The 25,329-nt window shown below is 35.0% G+C and overlaps 2 protein-coding genes across 9 annotated transcripts in view; one reads left to right on the top strand and one right to left on the bottom strand.

Moving 5' to 3' along the window:
• LOC106063845 (uncharacterized) overlaps window positions 1-25,329 on the top strand; it is a 102,049-nt gene that overhangs the window by 26,118 nt on the left and 50,602 nt on the right. The window lies entirely within an intron of this gene.
• Window positions 2,559-25,329, bottom strand: part of LOC106069966 (uncharacterized) — a 36,084-nt gene continuing 13,313 nt past the window's right edge. For 5 of the 7 annotated variants that reach the window (XM_056009521.1, XM_056009522.1, XM_056009523.1 and 2 more), the window contains 10 exons: window positions 23,657-23,864; window positions 22,249-22,536; window positions 20,465-20,570; window positions 18,330-18,363; window positions 17,765-17,812; window positions 17,248-17,337; window positions 15,986-16,099; window positions 15,785-15,895; window positions 4,281-4,335; window positions 2,562-2,835 (listed from right to left, as the gene is read on the bottom strand). In XM_056009521.1, coding sequence (XP_055865496.1) covers window positions 2,756-2,835; window positions 4,281-4,335; window positions 15,785-15,895; window positions 15,986-16,099; window positions 17,248-17,337; window positions 17,765-17,812; window positions 18,330-18,363; window positions 20,465-20,570; window positions 22,249-22,536; window positions 23,657-23,864 — 1,134 coding nt within the window. In that variant the 3' untranslated portion in view covers window positions 2,562-2,755. Of the gene's footprint in view, window positions 2,836-4,280; window positions 4,336-11,048; window positions 12,211-13,369; window positions 13,451-15,784; window positions 15,896-15,985; window positions 16,100-17,247; window positions 17,338-17,764; window positions 17,813-18,329; window positions 18,364-20,464; window positions 20,571-22,248; window positions 22,537-23,656; window positions 23,865-25,329 lie in introns of those variants that run through there. The other 2 variants (XM_056009519.1, XM_056009520.1) reach the window with 2 other exon arrangements.

Here is a 25,329-nt window from a genome sequence, read left to right as displayed (position 1 = left end):
ATGGCTGGAAAATGCTGAAAAATTTTAATGCACCTGTTAATCACCTTCATAATCTTTTTACAAAGCTTATAGCAACTCACTCTATCGACTATCTGTCTGTATGGAAAAAAGTATGTACACGTTATTTCTCTTACACAGCTATTCTTAGATCAAGCTGAAATTTCGCACAAATATTCATTAACATAGACAAGCCATAATTCAATAATTAAAAAAAAAAGTGAATTAATTACTGGTTATTTATAATTTTGTTTCATATTAATTAGGGAAACTAATCCTTCAGTATTCATAGATATGACTAAATTTGCTGGCTTTAGTCTCCTTAAATAATTGTTAACCCTATTTCTCTCTCATGCATCCTCCGATCAAGTTGATACTATTCTTCTTGAAACTGTCAGGTAGAGTTGCACCTTCGGCTCTTGGAACCCTTAGCCAGCAAAAGTGAACAAGAGATCCATTTCACGGCCTGAATAAGAACAGTGTACACTGTTCTGTCTGGCGGGGTGTCAGGCTCGTGGCCAAAGACCGCGTGCACTTGGAGCCCTGCCATTTTTCTTTTCTATACCAGGCTAACCGTGCGGGACACTCCATTTATGTAACGGCCCCTTGAGGAACAGCGCCTGGATTGTGACGAGGTTGTGGGAGCTTTTTTTACAACTCCGCACAGTGCAATGAGGATGCTCTCGCACCTCCTTAGGCACCCCCACGGGAGTCTTGTTTTGCTACCCTTTAGCTTAATCGTTTCCTCCTACGATTGTTTCCACCCGGGCGCCACTATGAGGCAGGGCAGCATGCCCGGGAGTTGATACTATAAACAATTATGTTACCTAACAATACAGGAATCAATTTTTAAAATACTCAACTAGTGAATTAATTATTGGTAAATACGTATTTTGCTTGATATCGAATAAGGAAAATAACATTTATATCATTAACGATATAGTTTTAAAGGGGTTGTTTTTTCCCTTAAGCTTTATTTTTAAAAATGGATTTTTTAAATATTTTGTTTGTTTTTCCTTGAGCATAATATATGTGACATAGTTATTTTAAATACGATTATTTGTCATGTATTACACTTTCTTTCAGCTATTAGTGACATCCAATGTGAAAGTAACACAACAACTTCCGGTTTGGGCATCAATTGTTTTGCAAGTCAAGTTTTCCCTCCGGCTCTGTGCGAGATCAGTGTCAACAATTTTAGAGTAAGTTTTATAAACTACTAGCCTGAAAATACCCGCGGCCTGCTGGCATTAGTTTGGGTATTACTGATCCAGTGGATTGGATGTAGATCTAAGTCAAATAAATGGCAAATGTTTTCTTATCAATTTTTTTTTTATCTTTTAGATATTAGTTTAAAGCACATTCCTTAGAAGACTCAAATTTAATGACCTAAACTCACCACACTACGTCATCAGAACCAGTGTAGTGCTACAACACAAGCTGTCGTTATGTTAACCCCCAACCAAGACGTCACAGCTTCAGCCATAATAGTGGATATGTATGTGTATCCAAATGTTATCGGCAAAGAATATCCTCGGGAGTTTAGGAAACATTCAAGAGTCTTCTTTGACTTGGGTTTAGTTTCATCTTACTTATTTTTTTTCCTCATTTAATACTTATTACTTATTTTTAATTGATTTCTTTGTAATTGTGTCACAAATCGCCTCATTTATGATATGCCTTGGGTGATTATGAAGACCCTTGTCTAAGATTTTTGGCGAGCAACTCCGTCTAAAAAGTCTATTTATAGTCTCGTCACTCCAATGAAATTCCCGATCACCTTACCCTTATTATAAGCCTATAACACTCCTGACACTAGTTCAGTCTTTTGACGACATGAACACAGTACTATCTAGCAGTGTAGTGATATCACACTAACGATGAAAATATTGAAAGCTGTCTTTTAACCTTCCTGAGTGAACCACTTCGGGGGCCGATCCTAAGTTTGTGTTTCCACACTAACTATCTTTGTAACTTTGTATTCTAATTAACTCACCGGTTCTGTGATGCCAAGCATATTGCGATATTTTTAAGCTATATAGACGTTCTTGGAAATGTATTCCAAACAGTTTTAAGTGTTGAGCTATTATTTTAAAATACATTTCTTAGGAGACTCAAATCGTATTGCAAGAACAGATTATCTACACTCACCACAATACGTCATCAGAACCTGTGTACTACAACTCCAGCTGTAGTTATGTGATCCCAGGCCAAGACGTCACCGCTTCAGCCATAACAGTGGATGTTTATATGTATCCAAATGTTATCGGCCAAGAATCTGCTCAGAAGTTTAGAAAACATTCAGCTATCATCTTTGACTTAGGTTAACATTCATTTTATGTATCCTTTTTTTAAATCCAAATACTGCCTCAAAATTCTATTGTGTTTATTAATTCTATATAGATGTTATATCTCTCTCTATGTATGTGTTGTGTGCTATGGCCAAAAAATTGTGGCAGGGTCACGAAATGGCCGAGGCTTATTACCAATACCTGATGTACTTTAAATTTTAAGTCTGTATTCTACTTTAGTCGTTTGATTCACGAAATGCCTAGGAACCAACCCCTAGCCAATACCCTATGTGCTGATTCCTCAGGTCGTACGAAGCAGAACTCTTTGGCTTCGGACATTTTGGAGCTAAATGATGTGGTGGACACACTTTAACTGTTCCTTTATTGTGTCTTTAAGGAAATGATAATTAAGGCAGAAAAACCCTCTTCTTTTCTTTTTTTTTTTAGTATTGTAATAAACGAATGAATTAGTGTATTTGTATCAATGAAATTTTACGACCCGCTATTTCCTTTTCTGTCTGGCTTTCTGTCTCTCTCTTTTTGCTCTCTGGAACAAAAAAAAAGATTGGACCATAACACACTAAGCATGTTTGAAGCATGAAAGATGCGCTTTATAAAAAACCAGGCAGCCATCCATAGTAACGGGTGAATACTACTTGTTCTCCCCCCTCTTGTTTTTTCGTGGGATAAGTCTATCCGCAGAATTTAAAGTTTAGTTTAGATCATTAGCTCATCGCTGCGTCACAGCTACGACGTGGCAACCGCCCACAGATGCAGGTAAGTGTTAATGTCCTCTGTGACGATTGGTCTCGGTTTAGTACATGGCACACAGTAGGGCCGGCAATAGTATGTATTGAAGTTTTTGGTTTAGTATTTGCGCAGTGTCATCAAATACTTAGTAAATAAATGAATCAATAATTCCTCAACTACAATATAATGTCATTAATCAATTGACGTTTAAAACAGGGAAATTTACAAATAATACTTTGACCCAATTTTATTTAGCGATTGGTATGAAATAATTAACTCTAATGGACCTCATTCACCAAGCGTAAATAAACAACATAGAGCCACATGCTTCTCTATCTCTTCTATACAAATTACGAACTAATTTAAATCATCAATCGTTATCAGGTGACAGTTTTTTTTCCCGTTGTTCTATCAATATTATCACTTGACCGTTTGTTTTTATGAATGAGGTCCATTCATTTTTTTTTTCAAATTAACTAACACAATTTTATGTAATAACAACGGTTCTCACGTATTTTTTTATCTCGATAAGAAGATAAATAGAAAGCAGTGAGCTATCTTATATAGTACAGACGTTACTTCAAAAAAAGAAGATGATTACGTCCTACTAGTCATGGATCTAATCTAACAGTACACTGCTGTTTGTATGACCAGGACAAAGGACTCGGGTTTAATTAAATATGAATTAATTGAAACATCTTGTTGTAACATATTTATGGCGCCCTATATACAATCAATAGAACTAAATTATTTTTTTTAGTCATATCAGAAAATATAAAGTAAGGACATGGTGGTTGATGGGTAAAATGAAGAAGACTGGGATGTAAAATTCTGAATAGGACGCCCCCTGAATCCATCCAACCCTAATTGGTACCTGTTAATAGTTGGAGAAAGAAAATGCGGTTGGTCGTTATGCTGGCCACATGACACCCTCGTTACCGTGGGCAATAGAAACAGAAGATAATTATATTAACTGTCCCATAAATCACACTCTTTTACCCTAGCTTTACCTCGATCAGCAGGTTAAAAATGTACATACTGCCATCATAATCTCTTTTTCAAGCTAATGACCGTTATTGTTTAATAGTGGTGGAATTAGAGAACCGAATTAAATCGGAAAATGAAGCGCTTTTCAGTACAAGCCGATGTATTCGTATTTGGATCAAAATTTAGAGTAACTTAAAAAAAGAATATCTAGATCTACCTATTTGTAGTTGTGTTAAACTAATTCTTTCCGGTTACCTTTAATTAATTTTCCTTCACTTTCAAAGAACAGAAGTCTCCATTTACTGTCTGCCTGCAGATAGAGGAGGAACAAGTCAGCTGATGTTTTCGTTCAACAGCCTGGCCTCCATCCAAATCATACGTGACGATGGAAGTATACAGATATATTGTAATGCAAAACAAATTTGTAGTGTTTCTGACACAGATAGTCACATTCAGGAGTTGAAGCAGAACCGGTTGAGTGATAAAACCACTTTGTCGATAAGCGTCAAAAGTGTCGCTGGTCATATTTCCACTTTTGCAAATAACTGGACGGTGACTGTCGTCGGATCATCAAAATCTTGGACGGGAAAATGTAGAAGATATGGTAGGTAGGCCTATTGTATTTTCAATCTTAATTTTCTTTTCATGTATATGTCCATGTTCAGTTACATCACTTCTACATTAACATAACATTTACATAACATTTACATAACAATTACATAACATTTACATAGCACTGAAGGCAAAACAAAATATGATGATGACTTCCAAAAGCACAGACTGAATATTTAAAAAGAGTATCTTTATATATATATATATATATATATATATAAATATCGAAGCAGGACGTTTTGGCGCAGCCGTTTTAGCGCGACCTTTTTGGCGCACGGGACGTTTTGGCGCGAAATATAATTTGACGATAATTTAATAACCGCGTAGCTTCTATAACAATGTTTATTTCACTTTACAATATTGTTGTATCTATAGTATAAATTCTAACACTGTCCAGCGAATTGTTTGTTTGTTTGTTTGTTTGTTTTATAAAGGTTTTGCTTACTTCATGAATATATAATAAGTCCGATTCCTGAATGGTAATGACATGCTTCTTCTCCCCTTTAATTAGATATGATTTCTGGATGGCATTCTTCGATCTATTTCCAAATGACCTTTTGAAAAAAGAATTGACATCAATTTCATATCCCGGCAAGCTAAGATACTTTTAAAAGATATATTTTTTTGACCTCATGTTCCATATAGTGTGCCGCGGGTAACTTATTTTGCGTTTTAAATTTTGGTTGTAGTTATTTTATTTCTTGCGCACATCAACCACACATTAATGCATCTGTAAACTAAGGGACATACACAAATATCAAAATATGCATTCCATCATTAACTTTTTTACCATCATAGACACACTATCATTGACACAAATACTTTCATTGATACACTTACTATCATTGACATATTTATAATCATTGACACAATTATTATCATTGACACACTTATTATCATTGACACAATTATTATCATTGACACACTTATTATCATTGACGCAATTATTATCATTGACTCACATTTTAAAATGGACTTACAATCACTTACAACAGCTTTTTATTGCCGCGACCGCTCAATACGATTCCCCACTAGACAGAGACTCCCAACCGTAATTTTTTTTCGTTCATAGATAAATGGAAATTTTCTATCTGAATGTCTATCGGATTTATCATGTATGTATTTTCACTGGTAGAAGTTTTTTTGTAATTGAAATTATTGTAAAATAAATGTTTTAGAATTAAATTGCTAACAAAAAGTTTATCTTTATGACTTGCATTTATACTTTTTTTCTATTGCGTATTCATTATATTCATGTGCATACTTGTGTGACAAGGTGAAAAGTATGGCGGAAGATAGAGGATGATATTAAATAAGGTCAACTACATGGCTACACATTTGTAAACAAGACAACGTTTGTGGGGAGGTTTGATTCTTGTGGGGGTCTTTGTAAGAGCACAATGAATGTCATCTTCAGCATCAAGCCTACTTCTTTATTTAGACCTGATAATTAACTGGCTGGAAAACCCTGCTCCGCAAAGATATAAGCCTTCTGTTAGAAATGGACGATGAAAAGCAATCATTTTTAGCTGCATCGTTTTTGATGAGTTCAATAAACTCTTTCTGTGTCCGAAATATCTTCAACTTAACTTCTAGAAACTGTAAACAGGATGTCAAGTAGATTAGGAAGTTTGGTGAAATTTCAATCGAACGCTGGTGCAAATGTACTTTGACAGTTATAACCACTGTAGTTGTTCTGTCAAATTCTATTCCCTTTTTTCCTCTTAGAAAGCAGATAAAATTGGCAAGATATAAGTTTTTTTTAATTCAGTTTTGTTTGCCAAAGTTAAAGTTTCATTTGGACGAACAGATTTTTTTCAGACAAATCGGGACATGATGTATTTAAATCCTTGCATTGAAAAATTTATTTATCCACGGTTACAAAGATGACCACAAGCATGTCACATCAGTGTGAAATAGCAGCACATGTAACTATCAATGGAAAAAACATGTCTACCTTCAAACAATGATGTTACACTCACTCAAAGAACTATCTTTATCCTCTAGCAAATTATCCGTCTTCTTTAATATGTCACCCTAACTTTTTCTAATAATTAAATTCATGTTTGACGATCGTTTCATTATTTACAATGTGGAAATCAGTTTGACTAATGCCCATTTGCCTAGTTCGTTTCAATGAGTGCTAGAAATGGCAAACAAAAAATCACCCTTGTTCAATGTCGAAAATTTCCAAGAATTTATACTCATATTTTAGGACCAGATGATCTCATAGAATTACTTCATCTTAAAGTAAAAGTAAAGTTCCCCTTTCGGACCTTATGATCTATAAGGCAGATGATGTAAAGACCAATTGTTTCTGTGGCCAAAGGTTAACGAGGATGCCATGTGGTCAACACAACCAACTTTACTTTTCTCCAACTAACGCCAGGTACCCATTAGAGCTGGGTGGAGTCAGAGGCGCCCTAAAGATCCCGAAATATAAAATCTCAGTCTTCACCAGATTAGAGATCATATAACCAACTAGTCGAGAGGCGGCGTAGCATACGCCGCTATTTTGCAGGGCCGGCCTTAGGCCGCTGCATCCTATCCGTCAGCAGTGTGCCCCTGCACTTTCATGGGACCCGCGCTAATTCTAGGTGTATAAATTATTAAATTATACATTATTAAATTAGACCATTTTATAACTTATAACAAATTTCCCGCGGCCTCCTGATTTACCAGGAGCTCCTGGAAATCTCCTGAAATTACAAAACACATGAAAAAGTCCTGGAAATATCCGGAAGTTATTAAAATCTTTTGAAAACTCATACTAATCTCCTTAAATATATAGACGAAAATTGTCATATTGGGGTGTCATTCTATATGGAAAACGCCAATCCTACGCGCGAATAAAAAGACATTATCACGTAACTGTGTAATCTGGTGAAAGAAGCTTCTCGCGCCTCAAACTAAAGAAGAATTACTTGAGGTTAACAATTCTCACAAATAGATCGAAGCATTTGGTAATTCTTGCTATTGAGCGAGATCGATGAGGGAAACTTCTTATGATTTACTGTATGACTTCGCTACACGCAAGGCTGGTGTAGTAGTTATGTGCGTAGTAAAGAATGAATAAAATGCAAATACAAATAAAATACAATATAATTCTAATACAAACTCTTAATTTTCACTTATTATCCGTATCCCTACACAAACTGGGCTTTGCGAGATCCGTTTCGCATTGGGCCCCACAATGGTTAAGTATTTTTTTACAATTTTTACAATCCCTGCTATTTAGTGACGGATGAATACAGAGTAGATTACTAGTTCTCTTTCCATGACTTCTTGGTCACAATGGTTAAGTCCGGCCCTGCTATTTAGTGACGGTGAATACTATTTGTTCTCCCCCCCACCCTTTTTTTTTGTTTTTGTTTTTCGCCTCTAAAATTAGTGGGGCAACTCTAGTCCGTCCGACTTGCAGAAATAAAAGAGTCATCTTTCCCTTACTTGTTGTCCAAACTCTTGAGCCATGAAGAGAATTACACATATAGACAGATGTTCAAGGATGATAATGTTTGTATTGTATATTTCATTGATTTCTTTTCTCTTTTATTTTCCGTAGATCTTTCAACGAAGATGAATTCAATTTTTAATTTTACAATCAATGTTATTTCAGATTTCTTTCTAAGAAAATATAATAATAATTAAGGTGGCTGAGTTGTTAATTGCTTGGCTTCCGAACCTGGGATACTGGGTTTGAATCTCGAGAGGTGAAGACTGGGATTTTGAACTTTGGGATTTTTAGGGCACCATTGAGTCCCCCCAACTCTAATGGGTACCAGACATTAGTTGGGGAAAGTAAAGGCGGTATGTCGTTGTGCTGTCCACATTACACCCTGCTCGTATACCGTGGTCCATAAGAACAGAAAACCTCTAACATCATCTGCCGTATAAATAGCACGGTTTGAAAGGGGAAATTTATTTTTAAAAAATAAAGCCTTCCATTAGAACGCCGATGTCCACATGTTTGGATATTAACTATCCAATACAAATGAATAGACGGTACCAACTAGATTTTTTTAAAAATGTTTCTAATGTAGCTAAGCCCAAAAACAAGATCCCGTTCTAAATGTAATACCCAGAAAGCATTCCTGAAGAGCCATGGATTCCCTCCCATTGTGAAAGCAAAGGAAACGAAAAGATAGAAACGATCCTAGATGTCGACACTGTCACACAGAAGACGAGACAGTAGAACACATCCTCAACATCTGCAGGGTGCTCAGAAACACAATCGATACAACTAATCTTGGAATAAATAGAACTGGTGCATGTGGGTTCTTCCCTTGTAAGCTCTACAGAACACTGTCAGATACCTGGACCGTACAATAAAGGATTAATCCCTGAAAGAAGCTTAAGTGCACAGAGGTTTACAAATGATGTGCTGGAAACATTCTCTCCAGTTTGAAGTTAAGATAATCACTTAAAAGATCTGAGTAGGATGTGCAATGTCTTGTGATATACTCATTAACCAGTTGACTGTCAAAAGAGTTGAGCCGAAGCGTTTGAAACTCTAGGCTTCTAGGCATGATTAAACAAAGCGCTCTGTCTGATAGAGGTCCAAGCTAATGTCCATATTGAGAATAGCTATTTCCAATGATTCAAACACTCCGTAAACACGGACTGGAATATGTGGCCGAAGGCCGAGCACAGCGGGAACCCCGGGCATTTTTCTAAAGTTTACCAAGCTAACAGTGCAGGGCTCACCATTAATGAAACCGTCCCTTGAGGAGAGGTGCCCGGCTTACAACTTTGTCACTACCACAGGAATCCCATTTCGCCTAATCGCTCCCTCTAGCGATCGTTTCCCCACGAGTGCCGCGTTGAGGTGTAGTAGCGTATCCGGGCAATCTTTAACCTGATGTCACGACAGCTCCTACGTCATAATCCTGACCCGTGACGTTTAGGCAATTTGAGTTAGAGCTTAGCTTCATTTGCGAAGAACGTCACGCATGTACGAAACAAAAGCAGTCGCTTATTTTAACTATTTGTTAGAGAGACTGGTGTTGTATTTTTCTATAGCTTTTTATTTATATAATGGCGTTAATATCATTGTCAGGGATCAAAATTATTAACACCGCTGTATAAACATTGCTATGGAGTGTGTGTACAAGCTTATATTGTATTCTGACGTAATCTTTAAGTCGGGCTCAAGCAGATGAGAGGATAAAAGAAATGTAATTAAATACATTTTAAAAAAATAGACAAGTTATCAACACTAATCTTTATTAATACGGTATAAAAAATAAACTAATTGCCAACAAAAATGTTCACCGAATCCATATATATATAGATGTTGTCTGCATGAGATGGCATTCATTTAATTCATTTATCTATGTAATAATGTCTCTTAAAGTGTGAAACATTTATGGTGAAATATGATGAACAAAAAGAAATATAGAAGTTTTTAAAGGCACAACTCATAAATCAAAGTGATCACATTGACAATAGCAAAATAAAACAAAGCAAAATAATAAATTGAACATATCGGAATTAATATAAATTAAGAGAAATGAAAACAATCAAAATATTTTTTTTAAATCCTTAAAAATAAAATTAAGGGGAAGAATTTCGCCCTTAAAACTAAATCATTTAATAATGTACACTTTATCTCCCTTATTCAATATCAAACAAAATATTTAAAGAACAATGGTTAATATACTAACTTTAGTATTTTCATCTATTGATTCATGTTTTGTTAGGTACAATAAATACATTGTGTAAAGTAACAACTTGATCGGAGAATGCGTGTGGGAGAAATATGAGCGTTAACGCTCATTTAAGGGGACTAAACCCAACAAATATAGACATATCTGTGAATACTGAAGTAAATTGTTTCCTTTGTTGGTATCAACAGTTATTAATTGCCTAACTGGTTACTTTGTTTTTATTATTATTATTAAATAATAAATGATTAATTACCGGTAATTAATTGTCTAAGTGTTTATTTTTTTAATGATTTATGTCTTAACTATGCTAATGAATAATTGTGCGAAGTTTCAATTTGATCGAGAATGGGTGTGGAAGAAATCATACATCAATACTTTTCACGAGACAAGCAAACAGACAGATGAGACAGAGTGAGTTGATATAAGCTTTGTAAAAAGTTGTCTTTGCAAGTCTCGCATTATAATACTAAACTAGTTTGTCAATTATAAATGGAGAAACTTCACGATCAACACAGTAATCTACAGTTTGTTGGTATTTCGCAATGCAAGATCCAGTTGACATTTATTAAGGCATTAAGCCATTCTTAGAAGTAAGATAAAAAAAAAAGAATAGCAACAACTTATGAAGAGATATAATACAATATTAGGAAGAACGTAACAAAACAAGCAAATACAAAAGAAAAAAAAATACTTTGGATACTTTGATCGCTTTTTAAATGTATTTTTTTTTAAAAAAGGAATAACCTTAAGTAGAACATGTGGGCAAAGGCTTTCTCAGGCTTCTCAACACAACGGGGTAACCAGCTACCAGCAAAGAGTCTATGAACACGGAGAAGTTATCTATTGTTTCTATTTCATGTATGTGTTTACTAAGCCTAAGACGGCAACCTAAAATAAAAGGGACTAATTCAGCTTATACCACCACTTCAGTCAAGTACTATTTATTTCCCTTGTTTGAGATACCAAAAAAAAAAAAAAAAAAAAAAAAAAAAAAAAAAAATCACTAATAGTTAATTAACTAATTGTTGTTGTTTTTTTAATTGATTCTCGTGTTTTCAGGTAAAGGAAATAATTCTGCAAAATTTCCACTTGATCCGAGATTGGGTGTCGGACAAATAACGTGTACAAACCTTTGACCAGACAGACAGACAGAGTGAGTTGATGTAAGCTTTGTAAGAGCAAAAAAGCTGGAAATTCGAAGGTAACTAATCAATGTGAAGGTCGATATGTTTCAATATCATGGTTGCAAATAACCGGTACAAATGTATACGCAACAACAAAAGAGATTAGTTTTTACGGTGCTAAAAGTGCTCCAGAAATAATAGTAAACGTTAAAAATAATGCTGCATGATCAACAATTGTTATATTGTTAGCTTCGGCTATACCAAAAAGCATGTTATCCATAGTTATCCACCACGTGTAATACACGCAAACATCTAAAAAGTAACAGATACTCTTGGCAGTTTTAATTGCAACAACTTACGCTGAATAAATAAAGCATCAAAACAATGCTCAGAATAATAAGGAACCTTCAAGCCAAATATACAGGATGAAGCAGAAAAAGACCACAACATAATCACAACCATTGCCAATCACAACGCGTCATCTAAAGACTTGTATAACTAAGGCCACTTTCAATATAATCAAGATCATTCTAGTCACATACACGCACTCAGTATATGCCATTGTCTTCAAGCTTAATATATATATGTATACCTTGTAAAGTATTCTGATCGAATCGGGGGCTATGTAATATTTAATACATTTCTTGTCATAATTATGTCACACTTTGAATAGTAAGACGTAATAGCTCCATAGGACGCAATTATCTTCTCTTTTTGAAGTAACATCTGAAATTTATAGCATGTCATCCATCCTCGGAATCATAAACTTCTGCTATGGTTGTACTGCGGAAAAATGTTTCAAATTGGGTATGAAATATGTTTATTGGTTTAATAAAAAATGGCTTTCAGTAACTATTACTACTGTTTCAAAATACTTTATTTTTAGTGTGTGGATTGATACAGGGCGGAAAGTAAAAGACTATAATTACTCTTGAAAAGCACTGAAAAATAAAGTTGATGACCTATATTAATAATAATAATAATAATAATAATGATAATTAATGATAAGATAAAGGGACTACGATGAATTTTGTTTCTCTTTAACGAAACTCGACCCTGGCAGCGCCAGAGAATGAATACTCCTTCTTTTCTGACAATATTAATAATAATAATAATATTCTTTATTATCCATATAGAAATGTGTTTTATAATTGTAAATTGCACCAAGCGAAACATTATAATTATACAAGGCGATAAGGAAAACTGGGTTCAAAACTCATCTCATTTATCCTACCACAACTTGAAAGTCCTTCTTTAAATATTTATGACGAATTCGTGCAGTGAATAATTTTAGAAACTGCGGGATTACATAACAACTTTTCCTGTCTTTGACTATCATGTTTTTAAAGTCCTGTTTTTAGCGGAGAAAAAAATTGGGGGGGGGGGTAAAGAATTGATCAGTTACTAATTCTCTCTCATTTAATCTTTAAGCTTAATCAGACATTAGAGAGGTTAAGGCAACCAGATATTAAATTGAAATTAATTTCTCTACTAAAATATGCCATCTCCACCCACTAAAAAAAAGTTAGTGTCTGTCGGGGTTGGGGGGGGGGAGCGCAATAGAAATATTGAAAAGCTACATATATTATATAGATCTATAACTAAAAAACAATGATTTCTACTTATAAAGTGGACCGGCCTCACACCAGTCCTAAAAGGTATGGCGGCGGTAGATGCCATTTGCCCCCCCCCCCCCCCTTTTTACCTGTGTGTGAGAGAGTGAAAGAAATTAAATCACATTTTTAAGTACGTATATATTCTTAAGACAAGTAAATTATTTTGTATACACACTGTATGATTTCTCTACTAAATTTCGGTTGAAGAAGGGTTGCCATCGCCCTTACATGCACCTCCCCCCAGATCTGCCAGTGGTCTGTAGTGGTATTTTAGTTGTTTTTTTCTCAACTTAAAAACTATAATCGTGAAAAAAAAGTAGACAAACCTATTTAGAAATTAGCTGCCTTGTGGCCTTCAGCTGGGTCATAACAGGAGAATACCTCTTCATAAATTCTTCTGGAATATTCTGTAGTACAAACAATGTAACCGTACGAATTATTGAATGAAACGAAAATAGATCCGATACGTATGCGTGTGGGAAGTGTGGCTGAGGGGGAAAAAACGTTTTGGCTACCTCTTAAAGGGGACTCGAGTTTGAATCCCCTCTGGTCCACAAATGAGATGGGATCATGGCGCTGAGAGCGTGCTGTAGCATGAACGATAAGCATTTACAAAAAGCTTACATCGTCATTGCTGAATAGTGAGGAATGTCAGAGACAGGTGCAGGATGATGAACTGTTTTCTAGACTTGTCACATCATTGTTTAACAGCCAGGGACACTGATATAGTTGGGAATCACGGAGTACACTTAGTATTTGTGTGAGAAACAAGAATCCACAGTTGCATTGTGGGTAAGAAATCTCTTTTTGGGGAGTTGACCACATGGTTAGAATTGAGTAATCGCCATGTTCTTTAACTGTAAGGATGTCTAACGTAGTTGATTCAATAGTTTAATACCAGTTGTGTACTTAGAATATTCATTGGACTAAAGTCAATTTGTGAAACATAATGTGTATTTCTTGATGGCTGGAATTGCCTTTTTCATTTTATGATGAATAAATCTCGTCTGGTAACCAAGGTCTTATTTGGTGATTTTTAATAAGTGTTGTTCTGTATGAATTTAAGTGCACATACGTGACATCAAGTAGTTCAACAATTCAAAGTGGAACAAGACATTTTAATTACACTAACATGCACAAGCAAATGTTAGATAATAGCAGTAACAAGACTATTTTTAAAAAAAGGGTCTAATATAATGTTTTCCACAATTTTACATGCAACACCCACTTTTCACACACAAAAAAATGTTCTTGAGCCCCAAACCCCATTGGCCAGCTAGTGTTGTCCGGAACGGCTTTTAAATAAAAGAATATGTATGTATCGGTCGACAATGATCTGCTGGTCGCTGTCAAAATACTCAGACCGAATCTTTAGGGCCATATCACAAGGTCCTCAGAACTAGCAAAGATCTTCCTTCAGGGAACAGGCCAACGAAAAAAAGAAGCAGAGTTAGCGTTGGGAAAACAATTTAAAAGAATGGGTGTACGTGTCATTGAGAGAAGAATGGAGGCAGACAGCCGACAGAACATGTGTGGTGTCCAAACGGTTCAACAGACTAAGGGATATCTGAAGTGGGGTGTGATCCTATTGTTATAAACCTGGTGGTGGCACAGATGGGGGTAGTGGTGTGAGTGTAGTCAGCCGACGCAAATCGCCCCGCTAGACGAGCGGTCAACCGTGACGAGTTACGATGGTCAGCCGAGTCGAGTGTCAACAGGACGGTTCGGGAAGGATCGCCGTCGTGAACAGAGTTCAGGAGCGTCACGAGAGTTGTAGTCATCTGACCACCTAGAAATGTCGAGTGGCGTTCTGTCCGGTTCGAGAAGGCCAGTAGGGACCCTATATAAGAGCGGAGGTGTCGCAGTCAAGACGGTTCACGGCAGGGGTTCAGAGCCCGGTTCACTACAGTCCGGTCGGCTACATCACAGTTCAGCGGTGTGGTTCTGTACGGAGCATTACGACGGTTCAGTGCGGAGTACTGTCAAGTACAGCTGAGACGGCTGGCGTCTTGATCTTGGTCTGCGATCGAGTCCGACACAACGAGCCTAGTGTGTGAAGTCAATCCTGAACTGTTGAACCCAGTGCAAGCCCGGAACGAGACGGAGAGGCCAGTGCAAGAGTTGATACTGTGGAACGGTGTTATCGGAGAGATATTTGTACAGTGTACGTGTTGCCAATTGTACAGTATTGGTTGTTATTTATTCAACTATTAAAGTGTTACGTTACTTTGGAGCCCTGAGTTGTCAAGTTCTTTAAGTTGGCGGTGTATGGTGCAGTTTGCAGAGAGCCTGGATAGTGAGTTTCGTAACACTATGTTAACCAGACTAGTGTTTGCTATGTAAGTAAAACATGCCATTTGTGTATTTGCTAATTTTCGTAACGTTTTACTACTATGTAGTCTTGTGTTGAGAAATATTTCCTTTACAAAAGTCTAAGTTGTAAAAAAAAAATCAGTACAGAATTTAAAAAAAAAATATATATGTATTAAATATCAACTACAATACCTATGCATACTATATATAGGTCAGTGATCATACATTTATGAATGTGTGCTGTAGGTGTAAAATTAAAAACAACTGCTGGAAAACGTTAAAATTAAGAATGAATGCATGTTTGTAAATGTAATAAAATCATTATTTTTTTATAATTTTCTTGGTCTTCTGTTAACAATACGAAATAAGTAATAGCTTTGTATTAGTAATATTAAACATTTTTGTATACTAGAGTTACAAAGACTTACAAGGTGTGTAATTTGATCAAATGTTTTTACTGGCGTCTGCTCTTCAGTTCCAGGTCTAGAATAGTCTTGTGTTCCTTCATTTCCAGAACTAGTCCAAGTTCTAGAATCAGCCTGACAGCGAATGTTAACAAGTCAATAGATTAGTAGACGCAATATTTTATTTCATTTAAAAGATTAATTTATATTTCTAATAGCATTTACCAGATACACAGGTTGTGTAGAAGAGTCTGCGTCTTTCTGATTTTCAATTTCAATAGTACAGTGGACTTGTACCCGTTCACCAGCAGAAGTTGTGAACGAACTCCTATGGTCAGACTGTAAACAAAATATGACATGTTATTTCTCCGACACCCAATCTCGGATCAAGCTGAAATTTAGCTCAATTATTTCTTTGACTGACAACACAAGAATCAATTATAAAAAATTAAACAATTAGTTAATTAACTATTCGTAATTAATTATTTTTGTTTTGGTATCTCGAACAAGGGAAAGAAATCGTAGTTGACTGAAGTGGTGGTATACACTGAAATAGTCCCCTTTATGGATCGCCGCTCTAAATTGAAACACACAATATATAACTATACAATCGTAATAACCTCACTAGCAGAGTGGTTAGCCCGAGAAGCTCAAGTTTTGTATACTATAAGACTATGACCTCAATACAAACTAACTGAGGTCCTATACGATTATGACGTTAAATAAAAACTCACAAACAGGCTATGGGACTATGACCAGAACAAACTTACTAAGCACTTATTGCTCCAAGGTCCTTTCTGAGATTTGGGCCCGTTTCACGTTTTTTTTTTCAAAAACATATTTATAATATATAACATAAATATACATACATTAATAAAATATAAAAGTATAAGTTAAATAATTGGACACATTAAGACATATAGATACTTTTGTCTATAGTGTTTCAATATTAACTTAACTGAAACTAATGGGCACTGTACAGCAACGTTACAGAAAGTTTGATGAGATTTAATATTGACATATTCCTAAAAGGAGTTAAAGTATTTATTATCTTCAGTAACAAAACGAAATTGAATAAAATACTCAGAAAGACACAAAGGCACATTCCTCGTTCCATATGCTAGGACAAATTTGTACAAGTGCTCCTTCTTCCCTAGTGCTATTAGAGCATGGAATGGGTTGCCTGAGCTAGCCAGGAAAACCAGTGACTTGGCAGAATTTAAGTCTTTGGTTAATATGCATGACTAGAAGCATGACGTGTAGGACGTAATCATCCTCTTTTTTTAATTAACGTCTGTATAAGATAAGATAAGATTTTAATAAGCACTATTTTAGCTGGTACCAAAGACCTTGCTACTACTTGTGATTAAAGATAGATTTGTGAAGAATCAAAAATTTGAGAAGAGTATATACATTATTTGTAACTAGAACTGTGATTATAAACTTTTTATTTTCGCTCAAATAGAATATAGTGTTATGAGTTTTACCGGAATTTCAGAATATGTAGCTGTCTCTGTCGGACTATTGCCTTGAGTATCCCCATCAGAATAGATTAGTGGCGTGGTCACGACATCATTCTAAAAGCAAATTTTTATAGCCAACTCAAAATTCACAATTGTACTTAGTAACATGTCATTAACATTTGTCTTTGTATTTAAATGACAATATGATAATAAGATGAATGGATGTCTGCCTAGTCCTGTGGTGTCGCTATGTTAATCCCGAGTTCTAATTAGGAGCTAATAAAAAACAAACACTCCCAACTTAAAAAAAATAATAATAACTATGACTTTTTATTAAAATGACTAAATAAATAATAATTATAACTATTCAATATAATATAATGTTTATATGACTTTGGTATATGGCTATATGATTATAAGATAGAAGAACACTAAGAAATGATTATATGATTTTATGGTCTCTGAAGCAAACTGGGAACAAAAAGATTGTATTTAATAAAAAAATGACTATGTCTGATTTTGGCATTAAGTGACAACGTACCTCTTTTTCCTGTGTGTCAGTGTCATTTCCGTGATCTTGTTTCTCTCTCTGAATAGGAAAATGTATTTTTGTAAATTAAACTTAATTTTTAAATATAAAACTTGGCTATAGTTAAGTCATTTTGAAAAGATAATGAATGCATCCTCAAAAAGTAATATGGTGAATACTATCCGTAATGATGGCTGAGCGGTTTAGCGCTTCGCTTCTGAATCGGAGGTCCCGGGTTCAAATCCTGGTGAAGACTTGGGATTTTTCATTTCGGGATCTTTGGGCGCCTCTTAGCTCTAAGGGGTACTTGACATTAGTTGGGGAAAAGGGAGTTGACGTTGTGCTTGCAACATGACACCCTCGTTAACCGTAGACCACAGAAATAGACGACCTTTACATCATCTGCCCTGTAGACCCCAAGGTCTGAGAGGTGAACTTAATGAATGCATCCTCAAAAAGTAATATGGTCAATACTATCCTTAGTACTTTAATGAATAGCCATTTATTTTAATTCATGGTTCATTTCAAGGGTGGAAAAGTCAATTATCTAAAAGAGAGTTTTAAAAAAATGTCATACCTGTGCAAGTTTCTTCTTATAAACAACAACTGAGCTGTCAAATAATATAAAATAACAAGATTAAATTACAAAGGTATTTTATCTTAAAATTGTCTTATTAATTATTTAAACACAAACGTTAACAAAGATTCAATTTTATGTTGACAAAATTAAATATTCTTACTCCGATACGCAAATTTGAACCACCATTGAAATATAGAAAGAAAATATCCAATTAAAGCTGAACTAGAATAGAACGTCGCTCAGTCTCCGGGACCAGAATATATATATATATATATATATATATATATATATATATATATATATATATATATATATATATACAGATCATTGCTATTTATGCATAAGCCAGGAGGGATTCATTTCTATAGAGAAATCATACAATGTGAGTATTCATCTTAAATTATTCTTAATTATAATAAAAAGGCATGTCTTCGAGTCCTAAGATTTATAAGAAATGAAATATTTTCCGTGGATACGCAGACCCAGCTGTGACCTACATATTTTGCCACACGCAGGGCAATAATATAATTATTTACATTATAACCATTTTTAACGCCTTCTTTTATCTGGTACTTTTTAGGGTTTGCGGGCCATTGCATTAACCAATCTCCTCCCTTTCCCTAAGTGTGTAAATCACTCTAATCTCACATTCAAACGTTTGTAAATATAAAATAAAAGACTATTGCCGGTACCAAGTTGGACCGTTAGGGGGGAAGGTAGATACAATCGACCTCCCTCCCTCAACGGGTCCTTATCTTTTGGTGGAGAAAGTTGTATACAGACGTAGTGAAAAACAAATGAAACTCCTGTTAGTCCTATTAATCAAAATCAGCTTTTGTCAACCTGACGGGAGGGTTGAAGGAATCTATTTGGTTCTTATTTTTTCTAAGGTAAATATCGATTCGGTTTGCAATGTAGTAAGGAGCTAAAGGTTCAGATTGGAATGCTTATCAAGTCAAACTATTATTTAAAAGCTTTTCATACATTTTATATTTGAATATATACACATTTCCCGATCATTTAAACGGTCGAATTAACCAAGAGCGCTTAACCATCGTTCTGCTGTCGTCTGCTGTCGACCTAAACAGTTCTACTTCAAGGCGTTTCGCTCAACACGAAGATAATCGTACGATAAAAATGCAACTATACGGTTTCAGGGATATTTTCAATCATTTTGAAAAAAAAAAAGCAATGGAGAGATGGCCTTATGTTGATTACAAGAACCCCACCCCGCACACTTTTTGATAGTTGGTCGTTGCATTCTAGCTCCAAGCAACTAGTACAACTAAGCGATTATATATTTAATGAAAAAAACTGTATTGTCCCTGAAAGACTAGACCGAGTTATCAAGGCTAAAAACATTTAAAACTTGCCACTAAACTCGATGCCACAAAAACGCAGTTCCCATTGACATGATAGTACTACTACTAACATCTTAAGACACGAAAATTAAGTACAATTAACTTTCTCAATACGCTATGATCCTATCACTTACCTGAACCAGTTGGGAAAAAGGAGGGGGAAAGAAGGGAAACCTCCCCAAGCTGACACTCTACCACTGAGCTAGCGAAGTGCTTATGTAAATAGAAGGTTTGATAGTTATCTACAAACTTTAGCGATGACTTATAAAGGGGACTAATTCAGCATATACCGCGACAACAGTCCAGTATAATTTCCTTCCCCTTTTCGAGATACCAAATAAATAATTAATTACCAATAGCTAATTAGTAACTTTTTTTTCTTGATTCTTGTCTTGTCAGGTAAAAGAATGAAATTAACGAAATTTCAGCTTGATCCTAGATTGGGTGTGGGGGAAATAACGTGTACACACTTTTTACCACACAGACAGAGTGAGTTGATATAAGCTTTGAACAAACGGTGCACAGAATGTATATGTATGTCCATTTACATAATCTGTTAAATTACTAGGAAAATCGCAAGTGCCATTTCGAAATATCCCTCTAGTTGCCACTTTCGAGCCCATGTATTTCTCGAGCCAATGTATTTCTCTAGCCCATGTATTCTCGAGCGCATGTATTCTCGACCCCATGTATTCTCGACCCTCGACCCCATGTATTCTCGACCCCATATAAGCTAATAAGAAAGTAAAAAAAAAAAAAAACGATTCTTACATGATGATGATGATAACCCCAAGTGGCACCAGAACTGCACCAACTATTGCACCAATTATTGCAGTGTTAGTTGATGCTTCGGAAACCTCCATGGATGTCATAATAGCTGTAGTCAAACATAACAATTTTTTTAAAAATGTCAAAATATGTATATTTTTAATACAACATAAAGATTCATTAAAATAAGAATATAGGATATGATTGTTTTATACTGAACACATGGCACACCGCACAATACTCATATGTCTTTTGTGAAATATTAAAGTTTAGATTATGAACATTTATACATTTCCATGATTGTTAAACCAAAATAAAAAGCGTTTTTTTTCGTTTTGGTTTAACGGTAATTGTGTTTATTTATTTTGTCCATGTCCAAACCCCCTGCTGGACGACAAAAGGGCAGGGTTCGAACTCGGACCATTATTACGACAGTTGAAAGTGCATGCCGCACGACGAAACAACTTTCATTGTATAATTTGATCAGATTTTAACTTGAAAAAGTTATTTAAAAAAAAAATATAAGAAAAGAGTATTCCAAATTTGAGAGACTTTCAGTTCCTATATTTATTGTAATCTAAAATGTGCGAGGGATATTTTTGTTTAGGAGATTTTCTCTTGACATGTCAAGCAATATCTACCATAGTTTACAGATAACGAAATTTGTCTTTGTTGTTAAAATATTACATTTGAATTAAAGTAACTAAAGTAACAAAGTATAAAGTAAAGTTCTACGTTACAACAAGTTCATACAAGTACTCCCTTTCCAGTACCATTAGAGAATGGAATGGGTTGTCTGAATCAGCCAGGAAAACCAAACGACTTTACAGAGTTTAAGTCGATAGGTAACATACATGACTAGATTGACACATAAATGGCATAGGGCATAGTTATCTTCTTCTTTTTTAAACGCGCATTAATTTACATTGTTTTAACTCTGTCTTGCGCACTGCTTGTGATATGGCGAACTGTATTATATAATATAAAATATTAAACAAGAACAACAATGTGCTGTTTCAATATGAGAAAAAGCCTACTTTCATTCAAAAAGATAAAAGACTAAGACTAAGACTAAGACTAAGACTGCTTTATTGAATTAAAGATTTTGGCGTCCTGGAACAAGGGGAAATGAGGTGTCCTTCGTCTGACTGCTGTCGGCTGTCGCCGTGGACCTGTAGCAACACTGGGTAGTGTAAGTGTGAGTGTGTATTTGATACTATACGGCGGGAGCTCTTGTACGTGGAATGATATGATGGACAGTTGAGTACTAGAACTTTTTTTTTTTATGTTGGTGCTAGTGTAATGTTCCAGTTTAGAGAGTAGGTTTGTTTTGTTAGACAAATAGATTGTGTGTTGTTTTAGCGACGGCAAAAGTAGTGACTTAGAAAGACAGACTAATGACGTAGTAGACTTAGGCGAACAAGAGACCAACATGGCGTTATGTTAGAAGTAGACTGTTTTGAGTAGTAGTTGAATAGTAATTAGATATAGCGACGTTTTAGGAAGACTGGACGGATTTCCCAGTGGTTAATAAAGTCTCATTTTATAGAACTGAATGTTGTTATCAACTATATTCAACTTGTAATGTTCTGTGGCTAATGTTAAGTAATAAGTGATACATAGTCGAAGTCAGATTAGATTAGCCCATAACATTAGTCAGTTATGTATACAATATCCACTACAAATAAACATCATCTTTTTTCCTTGGTTTGAGTTGCTTCCCTTATGTTAACTAAATATTATCTCTTCAATTTCAAACAAAGTATGTTAAAAGTCCCCTGACTCACTTATTTGGCATCTATACATTTCTTGGAAATTCTCTTTGTTGCAGCGTGACCGACTCAGTACCACAGTGACGTTAGAGTCAGATTCCACACTGTGTTCAAAGAAAATATGTCTGTTGCCAACTGCGGGCGTAGAGTTGTGACCAGTGGTCAGCTCCAGCCAGCAAGGGCCCCTCATGCCTGTACAATTTGCTTCGATTTTGAGTTTTTTACTGTGTATTGTTGCCGTGCAATTGTCCCCTACTGGCTCGTCATTGATGGTCAAGCTTGTTTTCACAGGAGAATTACTTTCTGTTGGAAGAATTCAAAGAAAAAATTGTTCGTTTGTCTTTGGCAGACACACATACATTGACATTGCATGAATCCACGGTGTACTTAAAAGTTACAGTCTGTGTTTATCTCTTTAAAAAAAATGTAGCACTCTTTCTCTAATCTAACCTACATTAGTGTTGACCAAACGTTTACTAGTGACCCCCTCCCTCACTAGAAAATCAATAGAGAAATTTTCCGCCCTCCTTATCAAAGATACGAAGTCTTGAAGTCAAGTTAGAACTTCGCACAATTATTAATTGGTATAGGCAAGAAATGAATCAATAAAAAAAGTAACATAAAATTAATAATTAATTACTTTGATAGTAACAAGGAAGACCATTCCTTCAATATTTACAGATATGGCTAAATTTGTCGGGTTCAGTCCCCTTAAATAGGTGTTACGTTAACGCTATTTCTCCCTCACCCATTCAAGGACCAGGTTGATATTTGAAACAAGTATTTATTGTATTTATTTATTTACCTCACAAAAAAAAAACACGCAACAACTAGAAAAAATACCAATTAGTCAATTAATTATTGGTAATTAATTATTTTGTTTCATTTTGAATACGGGAAATAGCTTGTACATTATTGATATCTATAGTTTTAAGGGCGGAGTTTTTCCCATTATGATAAGCTTTTTTTTTTCTTTTTTTTTTTAAAGGATTTTTTTTTTGCTTTTTTCTACATTCTGAGCACTAGAAATTCTTTCTCCTGGCGTGTATTCAAAACAATTTCTCCTTTTGAGAAGAGCGCCTGCCAAATAAAGTGAAATTAAGAATTTAATTTAATTTCATTATGGAGTGGTAAGACGGGTAAATACATTCGAAGAAAATCAGAGAAGGTATGTTTGGAATGGGCTTGATCATACTGTATTTAAAGCGCTTATATATTCCCGAATCAATTTGAAACCCTGCGCAACTATTCATTGTCTATGACCACACATGAATTATAAAAAAAAAATGTAATTAATATATTAGTCGTAAGACGTAATTAGTTAATTTTGTATTACATAGACTTCATTCAAGGCTACAGAATGGATGTAATGTTATACTAAACTTATTAATGTTAATGTTATGTTAATAGTTATTATAATTACCTTGCCAAGAAGACAATGAAGTCTGGGTAAAGACCGAGGTCGAGTTTTTCATCATTAGATAAGCCCTGACAAGCCCACTCATTTCAGTTGTGACTGTGCTGATATTAACAACAAATTGGTACGTGTCTTCGGTTTGAGTTGGTTGACAGTAGCAAATGTCAGAGACAGTATTGCTTTCACATTGTAATCTGGTATCTATTAGACACAGCTAAACAACAACAAAAAAAAAAGCTTTGTGCTATATACTAGTAAGGAAACCAAACAATAAATAGAAACTAATTATCTCACGGTATTTTCTATAATGCATTTTTACAAATTACAAAATTTAAAATTTAAAGATGTATAATAAAATCTATTAACAAAATCGTAATGTTATATAACTTTTAAAAAAATCTAGCATATTTATAAAGCGGTTACCTAATGGTGAAACGCTAACGTCTAAGGACTGTAAAACTCTCTTTTTTTGTTATTCTCATGTAAAGCTATATTTGCTTTGAATGTCTTAGTGCTACTTGATTTCATGAAAATTTTAAATATCGACTCAATTCCAACAGATGGTTTAATTAGTGTGAAACTACCGATAATCATTTTGTTAGCGACACAATCTTTTAAATGTAAATGTCTAGAATTCTTTAGATAAACCTTTCTTATTCTTAATTTTAAAAATCCAAATTGTACCTTTTTATGTTAGTTTTACTTTCTACAAAACATTAGCCAGGTGGGGAGGGGGGGGGGGCAATTAGCAGATAAAGAATATTTTTGTTAAATGCTTGAGACGTTTCCACTAGATACGGGAAGCGAACCGAACACGAACCGAACGAACCGAAGTCGAACCTCACGACCGAACCGAACCAAACCCGAACTTAAAAACTGATCGGTATTAACCGAACCGAACGAACTGTCCTTTCCTAAACCGAACTGAATTAAGATTTTGCAATATTCTTGTAAGAAAAAAAACACCTTCGTTTTCAACGATATGATTTGACAGTTATATTTAATTCTTAAAAATATTCTCCTGGAGTTTTGAGCTTGTCGTGTTCCTTAAATCTTGTGTGTGCATCTTTCCTGCATCATTTAGGGTTGTCTTTTTTTTTTTGTATCAACACAAAGGTGCCGTACCATTTAATAGTGTGGGCTAATGAAATGGGAGACTAGAAGAAACAAAAAGTACACTCTGGATGTAGAGACTGCCAGGAAAAGTGAACAACACATCTTTGCCTTTGTATGGAGCATAAAGATAAGCCAATATGTTTGATTTGTATGGAACTGTTTGTGGCTGTTTCTAAAGACTTCTAAGAAACGCCTAGAGATTAGAGGATGGATGAGAATATTTACCAAGAAGGGACAAGAAAACGAGTTGACGCTAAGAGCTTGCTACAGAGTTGCTCATATTTTAAGTAGTAAAATAAATTTTGGCAGCGAATGCGTTAAAAGCTAGTTATTATTAGTGATAGAAGAAATGTGTCATTAAAATAAGAATGCTAACATGTGATGATGTGTTTAGCACTGTCAATTGTAGAACATTTCAAGCGTTGAGCCACATAACTTCTTTTTTTTTACAGTAATAGAGTCCGAATATAATAGACGTTAACTGCGAAGTGCGCTGGGCAAATGTTCTAAAACCTTTTTTATTTTAATATGAAACATGAAACTGAAATTTTTATGACTTAGAA

Source organism: Biomphalaria glabrata, chromosome 14 (genome assembly GCF_947242115.1).
Source record: "Biomphalaria glabrata chromosome 14, xgBioGlab47.1, whole genome shotgun sequence".
Lineage (NCBI taxonomy): Eukaryota > Metazoa > Mollusca > Gastropoda > Planorbidae > Biomphalaria > Biomphalaria glabrata.
The sequence above is the reverse complement of the archived record's forward strand: the minus strand, read 5'-3'. Positions and strand labels throughout refer to the sequence as shown.